This window comes from Manacus candei, unplaced genomic scaffold (assembly GCF_025592945.1).
Source record: "Manacus candei isolate 608988 ecotype Guabito, Panama unplaced genomic scaffold, ASM2559294v1 h1tg000086l, whole genome shotgun sequence".
In the NCBI taxonomy this organism is placed as follows: Eukaryota; Metazoa; Chordata; class Aves; order Passeriformes; family Pipridae; genus Manacus; species Manacus candei.
This window is the reverse complement of record NW_026138134.1, coordinates 1,629,265-1,642,025: the sequence shown is the minus strand read 5'-3', so window position 1 is coordinate 1,642,025 and position 12,761 is coordinate 1,629,265. Positions and strand designations below refer to the sequence as shown.

The following is a 12,761-nucleotide window of genomic DNA, read 5'->3' as shown; positions in this document are numbered from 1 at the left end:
GCACTTCATAATATTAACCAGAGAGACTTCCCAACTCATCGCTCCTTTCCATATGGGAACAGTTACTCTCCCTTATAAAGCCCCTCTCCATGGAGAGGCTGCTCCGCCGGGCACTGAAACGCTTTAATGCGACTGGTGCAGCCCGAGCTGTCTGGTGACAGTGCGTAGACAAGGCCCAGGGTGTAAGAGCTCTTCAAGGGAAAACCTTCTGTGGAAAGGGCTGTAAAACACCATTTTACTGTGTTGTTCTAAATTTCCTCTCTATTTTATGGTTCATCTAATTCGAAGAGAAACCCTCTCAGCGGAGAAGTGGAATGGGAAACATGCTCCCCTGTCAAAACACTTGGAATAGCATCAAGCTCCTGTTTTAGCCATTTATTTCTCCTAATTTCACCTCGGGGTTGGGTGTTATTTTTAATCCTTTTCATTCATTCAGCTGTTTATGTGGCTTTTGGTGGAGCTGCCTTTCTTCTCTCTCTCTTCTCTCCTGCTCAGCTCCTGTACCATCCACAGTGGATCAAAAACAAGGTGAGATGTTTCCAAGAAATTAACCTCTGGAAAGAAATAATGGATGTGTTTGCTTGGATGGTTGGTTTTCTGTGGAGACCAGAGCAGGTGGAGCCCCTGTAGAGCTCCAGAAGTGTCCTCAGGGGCTGCCTGGTCTCTCCTGAGCAGCAGCTCCTCCAGGAGCTCCAGTCCAGGGTGGTCAGGGATGCTCTAAGGGAGCACCAGGACAAGACTTTAGGGTTTTGCTTATTAAAAAAAAAAAAGGAAATAAGCAATCCCAGAGCAAGCAGATGAAAAGGGAACAGGCTGTGGAGCTGGGCTATACAAGGAGAGGGAGCTGTGCTGGAAACAAGGGCATCCTTGTGTTTTATATAGAAAGAATAAATATTGTTATGTCTTCTGGAAGAGGTTCTTCATGCAAAATTCACCAAAAAGCAAAGCAACGGTGAATCTTGCAGTGAATTTGGGGTCACAGCTACTTCTCTTTTCTTAAGAGGCAAAACTCTGCCAGAGAGAGAAAAGAGCTTTTAATTTCTTTTACTTATTTTCTTCTATTTTTCTAGTCAGGGTCAGCTGGGCAGGCACGTGGAAGAGAAAGGGAGTGGTGGGGGCTCCTTTGGGATGGTAAATGTTGGTTTTGTTCAGTCAAAGGGGCACAGTAGAAACTGGGGGGGAAAGGCGTGGCAGAGCTGGAAGATGTGGGAGCCCTGACAGGTTGGGCTCTGACTGACATGATGGGCTGTGACTGAGGGGACAGGGTGTGACAGGTCAGGGTGTGACTGACAGGAAGGCTGTGACTGCTGTGACTGACAGGTCAGGCTGTGAGTGACAGGTCAGAGTGTGACTGATAGGCTGGGTTGTGACTGACAAGACAGGCTGTGACAGGTCAGGGTGTGACTGACAGGTCAGGGTGTGACTGACAGGAAGGCTGTGACTGACAGGACAGGCTGTAACAGCTCAGGGTGTGACTGACAGGTCAGGGTGTGACTGACAGGAAGGCTGTGACTGCTCTGACTGATGGGAAGGCTGTGAGTGACAGGACAGGCAGTGACTGACAGGTCGGGTTGTGACTGACAGGACAGGGAGTGACAGGACAGGCTGTGACAGGTCAGGCTGTGAGTGACAGGGTGGGTTCTCCCCTCAGCACACGCCCCCATTTTGTCTGTCGAGGACAGGGCTGCAGGACCTCCCTCAGGGCTCCATTCCATGTCCCCTCACCCCACCAAGGGCAGCAGGGTCCCCCCAGGGGGTGAAGAGCCCCCTGAGCACGGACCCCTGTCCTCTCAGGGGCAGCAGGTCCCCCTCAGCACAGACCCCCATGCCCTCAGGGACAGATGAGTCCCCTCAGCACAGACCCTGTGCCCTCAGGGTCAGTAGGGTCCATCAGCACAGACCCCTCTCCCCTCAGGGATGGCAGGGTCCCCTCAGCACAGACCCTGTGCCCTCAGGGGCAGACGAGCCCTTCACAGTGCAGACCCTTCACCTTTCAGGGGCAGCAGGTCCCCTCAGCACAGACCTTTCTCCCCTCAGGAGCAGCAGGGTACCCCCAGCACAGACCCCTCTCCCCTCGGGGGTGACGAGGTCCCCTCAGGGGCTGTGTCCCACCCGCTGGGTTCTCTCACCCCTCTGAATCTTCACAACTTCTGGGGCATGAAGGAGAGGAGAGCCCAGACTCTGCCAGGGGTGAGACGTTCACCTGTGGCATCTCTGCTGGGAAGGGCCCCTCTGCATGGCCCAGCTCCCTCAGGGACCTCAGGGTGACCCATCCTCCTCTGGGACATCAGCATGACCCGTCCTCCTTTGGGGACATCAGCGTGACCCATCCTCCTCTGGGGACCTCAGCATGACCCATCCTCCTTTGGGGACCTCAGCATGACCTGTTTGCATTTGGGGACCTGGCAGGGGTGGCAGTGCTGTCACCAGGGGCTGTGGCCACCCAGACAAACCTCTGCAGGGTGTGTCACAGTCGTGTCACCCAACAAACAGTGAAGGGGTTGAACACAAAAATCCTGGGGAAAAAAGGTGTCGTCAGGGCCACGTGTCCAGCAGTGAGGCCCCAGGAGAGCAGAGGCTTCATGCTGGGGAGCAGAGCTTGTGTGGAGTGAAGGGTTTGAGATGGTCCCTGTCCTGCCTCTGCCACTAAGGGATTAGATCCCTCTGCCACAGGAATTCCACCTCTTCCATAAGGAATCAGATCCCTCTGCCTCAGGGATTCCACCTCTTCCATAAGGAATCAGATCCCTCTGCCTCAGGGATTCCTGTCCCACTCTGCCCACCAAGCTGTCGTGGGATCTAAGGTCTTATCACACCATCCTTAAACTTTCCTTCCCACCCTTTTGTCTGTGAATTTATTTGGGCCAGCAAATGTCATTGTAACACCTATATTCTGCCCAATACAACCTGCAGGAGGATGTTGCTGAAGACTGGTTAAAATCCAGAGGAAAACAACCCACATGGATTGAGGATCAAACCAGTCACCAAGCCAGGCTGGTTTAACGGGAGTTCCATGACATCCCACAGACAGTAAATCATTTCCTCCCATGTTTATAAACAACAGGAGTGGAAACTCCACTGTTTTGTAAAGAATCGAGTCTTTAACAACACCACCAAACCCTCGCGTTTTCCAACTTCACAATAAACACTGTCAAAATAAATATCCAAACGTCCTCAAACCCAGGCAGCCCAGCAAGAGTGAAAGGTTCTCATTCCCATTTAGCAGAATGGGAACAAGGGAATTAAAATTCCTGGGGCACACATGAACCTTCATCTAACATTCCTTTTTCAAGAATAATATAGAATGTAACAATTACAGCAATTTTTTTTTCCCTGTCCCCTCGTTTTATCTCTGTAACTGAAGTTTCCCTTTTGTTGTGATAATGATTTTATCAATAATTTATGATTATTTATTTGAATACACTAATCACATTCATCACTAATATAAGACCAGGGTGAAACATATTCTATTTCAAAGGTGTTTTTCATGGTAGAGAGTAATTTAGCAAAGTTGAAATGTCTTTCCCAAAAATATTTATAGTGCTTTTGCTGATTTTAAGTGGAATTTACCAAAGTGCTTTTACTTAGATTGATTAGTGGAAATGAAACAGTAGATCTTCATTGAAAAGGATCTTTCTGAGATCTGAATGAAACCTTTTTGTGATGGCAATTTATTACAGAAATTGTTTTTCATGTCAAAATTCTAAATTTGTCCTTTTTATGAATTGAAAATAAAAATACATTTTAACAGGGAGGATTTTCCTATAAAACTAATATATTTTAATGTCAGGAATATGGCTAATGATAATTAACTACTTCATAGAGTTCCAGCCAAGTACCTTTTTTATTAAATGTTGCTTAAAGATAGCACAGGGAAAAACCAGAATCTGCAGCCACTGCCTCATCCCAAAGCTGCCCAGCAGCACAGCAGATGAAAAATCAGATGGACATCTCTCTGTGGCAGTTGTGTTTCACCATTTCTTTCTGGAGGGGGAATTTAGGAGCCTATTTCCATTCTAACTCTGTGAGATCTGTTTGTAGCACCCAAAGCACGTCCAAAGCCTCCGTCCCTGCGGTGGGAACAGGACCTGGCAGGGTGTGTTGAAGTCCTTCATCCCCTGAGCTTTTGCCCCTCGATCACTGATGGATCCTCAAACTTCCTCCCTCCTAAACCCCCAGGGTTGGGTGTTGTGTGGCTGATTTCACTGAGGCAGAGTCACCACCTCAGCTTTTGGTGGCTCTCCTCGACCACAGGCCCAGGCTCCAAAGTGCCTCCAAATTTTGGACCAAGCCATGAGAGGAGCAGAGGGAAAACAAGATGCTGCCATTATTTTCCCATAGGACATGGAAATGGGGATGGCCACTGAAAAATCCCCACATTTTCCTCCCAGAAAAGGGAAACAAGCCCAGAAGTGCGTGTGTGGTTCCATGTCAAGCGCTGGAGCTCCTTTTGACTTCACATACTTTCCCCTTATTTCTAATTAACGTGTTGAAGAATTTTAAAATGTAATAAACATTATTTCTAAACAACCAGAAAGTAAAGTTTGCTTCTTTCTGGTTTGATGTAAACATTTATAGCACAGCTCCATCCTTAAACAGTTAATCTTATGGTGACCTATTAAAATAAAATGAATTGTGTTATAATTCATCCTAAAGCAACCTCAGGGTTAGTGTATCAGGTAACTCCTGCTTTTGCAGCCCTCATGACGTTTTTAATCAAATTCAGCTGTAATTGCTGGAGCATTCACATGCCTCTTTTAATACTCTGCCTACATTTGGGACTCGCGCGAGTCTGTTTTCTCTTAACGTATCTAATAAATAGAAAACATGAAAAGAGCACATTTCGCAGGACTCGGAGCTTTTCCACCGTTTCATTTGTTGCAGCAATCGTCTGACAGGCTCATGGGAACGGAGCACTTGTCGGGTTCCCCCCGCACCCTCGGCTAAAACCCTTTGTGGGTTTTAAGTCCCTGTTTGTGTTGCTCGCACCCCGTTAAAGGGGACACGGGCACGGGCGGGAGCGGCTGCCCCGGGAGAGCCCGCAGGGATTTCAGAGGCATCTTGAAGAAATCACCGCCGGTGATGGATGTTGAAATGTTGCTTATGTACAAGTCACCTACGGTCTGGTGAGGAAAACTGGAGATGTCGTGTCTGCCGCCGAGCTATTTGGATAAACAAAACTCCCGCAACTTTCCCTGCTCAGGAGGCTGGAGGGGGGGTAGGGGGGGCGGTTTTTTTTTTTTCCTCCTTGGTCTGCGATGCTCCAGCTGTTTCCAATTTGCCAGCAATTTTCTTTTGGGCTAGTAAAGCTCCCAAGATGACTGCAACTGGCCACAGGGGTCTCTCCGCTCGGCTGTGGGGTTTGGTTACAAGGGGCAGCAAAGCCAGCTCAGGATTCAGGGCACTCATCTCCCCTGAACTTGGGAGTGCTTTACATCCCGACTCTTTTGTTAACGCCAGCCTTTAAAGTTTATTTCATTGCAGGCTGGGAGGCTGCTCACGGCTCCCTGTCAGAGGTTTGTTAAAAACTAAAGGAAAATAACAGGAAAAACGCGCGGGGGAGCGATGCAAGCGCCTGTTACCTGCCCCGCAACGAAAAGGAGGGGAGGAGGCGTCTGTTAACACAATAGTAAAGCCCTCGGGGCTCCTCTTCAGCGCCGTGTTTTGTGTAATTCACACGTGGAAACGTGAGAAAAGAATGAACGATGACTTTGAAACGTGAGCCGGTCCGCTCACAAGCCGGCTCGGTTGTGAGGGCGCAGGAGTTGTTCCCATCCCCGCAGAATAATGAGATTAAGGCTTGGAAAGAGCATTTTTAACCCCGCGCACGCTATTATTTTAAAGCCATTTAAAAATGACAACGCTGCTTTTGGTTTGGGGTTCCCCCGGTTCCCCCTCTCTCCGCACGTCACGAGTCCCTCCTGTCGCTTTGCTTTTTCCTTCCTTAGCGTCTCCCTAAAATCCCTGTCGCTTTACCTTGCGTAGGAAACGGTTTCTCTTGCCACAAACAACAACAATTATAATAATAACAAAGAATGCGAAGAATTTCTATATTAAAAAGTGGCTCTGGCGAGGTCCCTGGTCACTGGGTCCAGGTCTGAGTCTGTTTTCCTTGGAAATTGGGAGGAATGCTAAACGCCTCGTCTACCAGAGAGCAAATTGTGTGCGGAGCTCTAGGCACGGCTCCCAAGTTGCCCTTTCACCCCTTCACTTTATATGTTCCTCTTATTAAGGAGAAAAATGTTTCAATATGTTGGAATTTGGGGCAAAGCCGGCAAGGAGAGAAAGAGAATAGAGAATGGAAGGACATTTTCCAAATAGTTTTGGTAACCCTTCTGGGGGTTACGGTTAAAAATGATGTTGTACTAAAATCCCTGGAAATTTCTTGCCCAGGTTAGTGCAAAATATTATCTGCTATCCCTTCAGAGATGACAGAATGCACCAGAAACGTGAGGAAAAAATACATCCCCGAATTGAAGATGTGTTTCCTTTCCCTCCCTGAACGCGTTACTATTTGATCGGTTCTTATTAAATAGCCCAAAAGATCTGGAGATTTCGACTCGCAGGGAGAAATGCTGGGTTCTTGGTCCAAAAGAAAATTTTGGAGCTGATTCCAGCTGGCTCTCCCAGCCTTGTGCTCTGTCATGGTTTCAGTCCTGCTTCAGGGGGAAACGGGTTAACTATTTCCAAGGTAAGAGTCGGGGAAAAAAGCTCAAAGTAAGGAACGATGATTTAAAAACGGATATTTGAAACTTCCTTGTTTAAAAAGGGGGATTTAAAGTAGCACTTGAGCTCCACTCAGCGTCTCTTTTCGGCCTGACTCCTCAGCAATATTTTTTTAAGAAAGTTGTGAATTTTCCCCCTCCTATTTTTTTTTCCTTTTCTGTGTTCTTTAAAGTCTCTCGCAGCTCCAGGAGGGCTCATTGGGCGAAGATGTCCCAGAGCCGCGATTAATCGGAGGGAACAGCTGGAATATTGATAAGGGCGGAAAACGGAAATCAAATGAAAAGTGGAGGGCACAGAAGCGAGGGAAAGGAAAGCACGTCCTGGAGCTGCGAGCAGCACAGAAGCCCCCTGAGGAAATGCCTGGTTGATGCAGCCTGTCTGGATGGGCTGGGAATTTTAACTTCAGCGCTGCTCTGGATCCAACAAGTTTAAATCTCTCCTCTCCTCGCAAAACTGCAGCGGCAAGGGTAGTAATCCACAGCTGGGGGAGTTCTGGTTTTGGTCTCAACCTGGATCTTTACAAACTGCTCTGCCACTGGTTGAGGGGAAAGGGTATAAAAGGTGAGTCATTTAAATCCCGGTAATAAGAATAAGCAAGAGGCGATTCTAAAAGTAGTTTAAGAGGCCCTTTTATATTGCGACTGACGCTGGCAGGGCGAGACGATTGATAAATAATCCACTGTAGACTTCTGAAAACGGGCTCCAAAATATGCAGATGTATTTATTTTATTGCACTGGCGTAATTAGAAGAGGGAAGTGATGGGGGGGGGGGGGGAAGGGGGGAGAGCGCTAATTAGGGGTAAAGAGGGGAGCGGGGGAAACCAATATGGGAATCCTTGACCCCAGAAAATTTACTGGCGAAGCAAAATTACCTCGTCCGTCCACTCTGCCTACCCCCACCCCCCGGTGCAAGTTCAGAAGCAAAAGAAACTGGAATGTGTTAGGAGGGAGGACGACAGGAAAAAAAGAATTGTACTTATCAGAAACACATTGTCCAGTTCGGAGCCGGCTGCCCTCCTGTGCCAGCTGGCCGCGTAATAAATGCTGGAAAAATCAATAAAAGGGGGGTTACGTGCAGATAGCGAACTTTTATTTTCCAGTTGTTGGGCTGTGGGGTTTTTTTTTCTTGCTTTCTCTCTTTTTTTCCCCGTTAAGTCAGCAGCTGTTGCGGGGCCGCGGGGGTGTCCCCGGGCTTTGCGGGGGGACACAGCTCCGGCCCGGGGCTCTCCCAGCTCCAGCGGCCGGGCTGCTTCATTAACCAGGGCCGTGATTAACCGCCGGGGTCTGGCTTGGATTAGACCAGGACAAACTGGACTAACTAACTCAGGACCCCACAGCCTTTCCTGCAGAGCTCCCCAAAAACACCCAACAACCCACGAGTGTCGTGCGCGACTCTTTCTGCGTCCTCCTAATCCCGTCGTATCACTTCTCTGTAGTAAATTCTGAGTAATTGTCTCGACTTTTCCCTCCGCATCCCGGGAAAACGGGACGGAGCAGCAGCGCTTGGGAGCCGCGTGCGGAAGGTGGGGGTGTGGATGTGTGTGAATGTGCTTGTGCTTCTTAATGATGCCCTAATTACACTCGGCTAATCGCTTTCTGGCGCTTCCCAAAAGGAATAAAGACCCTGAGAGGAGCGAGTAGGGGAAAAAAAATCCGTTGTGGGATATTTTCGTGCCTGTTTTCCCACACACCATCACATTTTTCATGATTGTTGTTAATCTCTGCAGTGATGACTCGGGGGGGAGAGGCAGAAAAACCCCCCCCGTTCATCGGGAGATCATCAAGTCTTAGAAGTACAGAAAACCAGATGTAGTTGATGCAAGTGTGACGGAAAGTTTGGGCAGGATCCGAGCTAGAAGGGCTGAGAGTGACAACTCTGAGGGTTGGGGTTATTTAATATTTTGAACGATACTTCCATTCGGTATTATTTTTAATTTATTGTTTAATTATTGTTGGTGAGAAAGGTTCTTTAAATCAATCTTGGCCGGCAGGTTTAATGGCTCGGGATGGTTTCAATGAGGCAGGAAAGGCAACTGCCCTTCACTTAGCCAAGTGAAACCCTTGGATACAAGTCAATAGGGTTAACTAGTCTCGACATGAAAACATGAGTATTTCAGCTGGCTTTTAATTGTTGGCTAAGAAATTCAGTTAATCAAATGTCAAACATTTCCCTCTGCTCTGGACAGAAGTGGAGAAGGCTCTTTGCCTGAGAAGAAGGGGGAATCCAACCAAACTGTTATTAAAAACCAGAAATAAACCCCTGCTTTGTGAAGTCCTGATATTACTTGAGTTTTAGTTACTGTTCTGGATGTGTTTCTGTGTCCTTTAAAAGTTACACTTAAATACTTGATCACTCCTCTTTAAATTTTATTGCTAATTTTATTATTCAAACGATGTTTTATTTCTCTGCTTGTCTCCATACAAGTATATGATTTGATTTTTTTTTTTTTTAATTTATTTCAGGTCAAATTAAGGACCTTTAAATATATCTAAAAAGCAAGTAAGGATGTTTCAGACTGTACCAGACACCTCGTCTTACGTCAAGGTAAGACATGACAGCATCTTTAAACAGGTAATGTCACAAATTACAATCCTCCCAAATTCATAATGAATATTAGTTGAAATGAATATTGAAGTTGAAAACCTTGCTCTTTCTTACTGAATTTAGCAGAAAAAAGAAAATAATCCCTCTGCCTTCAGTGGGAGAGGGGGCAGAGACTCAAATATCACAGTTATCCTTCTGGAAATGGGCAGGATTGAGTCAAAAGTTGGGAGAACAGCAAGATGTAAAAGTGGTCTTGTCTTTTACTGCCCTGCACTGGTGCTCGGTTTGGGGGTTGTGCCATCCCAGTGTCACAGGAGGGTGTCCCGAGCTCCATCCCAGCCGGGGTTTGTCGCTCCCAGCCCGAGGTGCCCGCGGTGCTCCCAGCGCTGCATCCCTGAACTGCCCCCCAGAGTTCTGCCTTCCCGGGCAGCCTGTGGGGCTGAGCCGGAGCGGAATCCATCGCACTGCCCTCCGCTCCTCCTCCCTGCCGGCTCCTCAGTCCCACGGGCAAGGTGATCCGGGGCGTTTTGTGGTTTTTTAAAGGTACATTTCAAATGGATTTAGAGGGGGAAAATATTTAATGAGTTAAACCAAAACACCTCTTTGAGTTACGAAGAAATGGGTTGTCACACCAGGCACTGGTGTGCTACTGGCATGTCTTTCACAGTGTTCCTGGTGGTTTTCCCTGAGTCCTTCCATACAATTGAGAAGGTAAATTAACTTCAGTTGGGTTTATTTCTTTTTTTATCTGATAATTCTAAATCTTGCACTCTAAATAGTTGTTTGTACACATATATATATTTATAATTTAAAAAATGGATCTTAGAATGTATTTTGATTTGCCACTTCTGCCTCTCTCTTTTCCTTAAAATTAAAACAAATACCAAAGAAGGGTTGGCACAGCCTTGTCCCTTTATAACTCAGTTGAGCACTATATTATATTTGACATCATATAGGGTTTTTTTCACAACAGTTCCCAAGAATGTAAATAAACCAAGTCTGGGACATCTGGGTTACACGTTTAAGGCAAACCCTGCATGCAACAGCACTTAGGGAAAATCTAAAACACAAGCTCTTCTCTCCCTGAAGAAACACAGAAGGGTGTTAACTAGAGCTGGGTGGATAATTTGTAATGAATAATTTATTACAGGAATTTGGTCTCTCTTTTTTTTTGCTTTCCCTTAGTCAAGGATCCAGGCCTCAAGTGGGATTTTCCTGTACATACATATTATTGGGAATGATCCACTGCATGATTTCTGTGTATAATCCCTGGGTTATGGCTCATTTTGGGCAGCTCATTAGGAGTATTAGCTGCAATCAAGTTTGGTGGGATGACTCCCAGGTCGTGTGGCACTGCTTGTATCCCCTGATTGGATTGGATTGTGCAGCTCAATGGACCAGGTTTCCAGAGCAAATCCAACCAGGAATGGTCAAGATTCCCCATTTGATTGAGATCCCCCCAAATCTCACTCTTAGCTCAGTGTTTAGGGGATGTTGGTGACTCCATTTCACTTTAGACCAGATTCTGCAACAACAGAAACTGTGGAAAACAAAGGAAATTCAGGTCTTGGGAAGTGAAATTCCCTCCCAGCTCAAGCAGAGCAAGCTGGTGCCCAGCCTGGGCCTGGCTTTAGCAGGAATTCCCTTTGGACCTGCTGTCTGTGGGCAATGATTGAACTGTTCTGTTCCCAAGGAAGAGATGAAGGCCCTGTGGCATCCTCTAGTCTGGCATCACTGCCTTTTGTTGGGAGGCAGATCCAGCTGCTGCCCCAGTTAGTAGCAAAATTCCTTTTGAATTAAGTGGAACCAAGATCCAGGCCTAAATAATTCAACATTCCAGCGGGATTGAGCGAGTCTGTCCCTAACTGGGTCGGGATAACCTTGTCTTTAAGAACAATCCTGCAGGCAGAGGGCTTGGACAAAGTCCTCTTGGAATGAGTATGTGCTTGATCCAGCAGGAATAGCTCCTCAGGCAGGACAGGATTTATCCAGTGTGCCAGTTGGAGGGATGAGGGAGCTGTGTGAGCCTTTTATTCCAGCCCTTCATCTCCACTGCTGTTATTTTGAGCAAGGATTTTGTCTCTGGTGTTTTGTCTCTAAAGCTTCTTTCACACCAGTGCCGTTGGGGAAATGATTTATTCCTGTGCTTAAAAAAAAATCAACAGGATTTTCACAGGAGTCTGATCCAAAATCTTCTGAACACAAGGGAAATGTCTCCCATTGACTCTCCAAAGTTTGGTTGGGCAGCTCAGTACCAGTGAGAGAAGGTGGTACCTGGGGAGCTCACTCAGAGCAGTGAGGCTGTTCATAAAAGTGGGAATGGGATTAAATTCAGGGAAGTTAGAACCTGAAACATGTGGATTGGGTTAATCTCTGGCCCCTCTGAGCTTGGTGGCACTTTCCACTGACTCAGACACACCCAGAGGCAGCAGAGAGGTTCTGACAGTGCCTGGTTGGTTGTACAAGAGTTGGGATTGACTGATGTTCCAGGGACATAGCTGGGAAACACGGCTGTGCATCCAAGCCCTGGTGGAGTCAGCTTGGTGTTCCAAAGAAAGACACTTCAGCTCTCCATTCCTCCACTTCTCCAGCTTTCAAATGTAGATGCAGCTGCTGTGTAAGAACAAGGAGCTGCTCAGACTTGTCTCTCCTGCTTCCCCACTCTGATCTTTCAGGACTTCCCAAGCTGTGGTGAGCAGGAAGTTTGAAAAGCAGAAGGTTGAATCCCAACTCCTCTCTCTTCCCAGATGATGATGATGATGATTCTTCTTATGGTTGTTATTTTCTTTCATGTCATTCCTTCCCCAGAAAAACTTACTTCTTCCTCCTATGGGAGGGAGAAATATTTTACTTATTGCTTTTGTGGGATGTAAATGCTACTCCCATCAGTAAAAACAGCATTTGGATTGATGTCTTCTACAAATTCTCTTTGACAGATGCACAATGTATATCAACTTCAGGTTTATTCTGTGCTTTGTACAGAGAAATGCCTTGTCTCTGTATGTTGTACCCTGGGGGGGCTTGGACAGGGTGTTCCACAGGAGCTCCCAGGAGGAACAAACTCTGTCACACCCCTGGGGGACCAAACAGCCTCTGAGAACCTTCAGAAGAGCTACAGGTCACACTGTTCTTGTCGGGGCTTGGAGGGGTGAGGTGAGGAAGCTGGAGGGGCAAGAGGAGGATTTCATATTTAAACAGTTTGTTTTAAGGAGGGTGTTTTAACAAGTGGAGTCACACTGGTTGAGGTTCAGCCTCTCAGTGTTGTAACCTTGGTTTACATCCCAACCACGTAGGATGTACCTAAAGCCCTGATAACAGACCCTACACAACCTCCTGCCCAACCTTCTCTCTCACACTTCTTGTATGGGCCTCGATGCAATGGAGGGGTGGGAATTCATAAAAATGAAAGCTAATTTTGATCCTTACTGGCTTCTTCCACACAACTGTTCAAGTATTTATATCCCTCATACCGTTAGAGACTTACTGATCT

General features: G+C 46.9%; 1 protein-coding gene and 1 long non-coding RNA gene across 5 annotated transcripts in view; one reads left to right on the top strand and one right to left on the bottom strand.

The window, feature by feature from the left end:
- The window catches only part of FLI1 (Fli-1 proto-oncogene, ETS transcription factor), a 106,559-nt gene that overhangs the window by 9,227 nt on the left and 84,571 nt on the right, over positions 1–12,761 (top strand). For 2 of the 4 annotated variants that reach the window (XM_051812451.1, XM_051812450.1), the window contains exon 2: positions 9,190–9,271. In XM_051812451.1, coding sequence (XP_051668411.1) covers positions 9,233–9,271 — 39 coding nt within the window. In that variant the 5' untranslated portion in view covers positions 9,190–9,232. Of the gene's footprint in view, positions 1–2,173; positions 2,191–6,823; positions 7,288–9,189; positions 9,272–12,761 lie in introns of those variants that run through there. The other 2 variants (XM_051812452.1, XM_051812449.1) reach the window with 2 other exon arrangements.
- Positions 170–2,411, bottom strand: LOC127482289 (uncharacterized). Its single transcript, XR_007908486.1, has 3 exons — positions 2,316–2,411; positions 2,130–2,258; positions 170–554 (listed from the first exon to the last, which is right to left on the bottom strand). It is a non-coding gene; the product is annotated as an uncharacterized LOC127482289 (long non-coding RNA).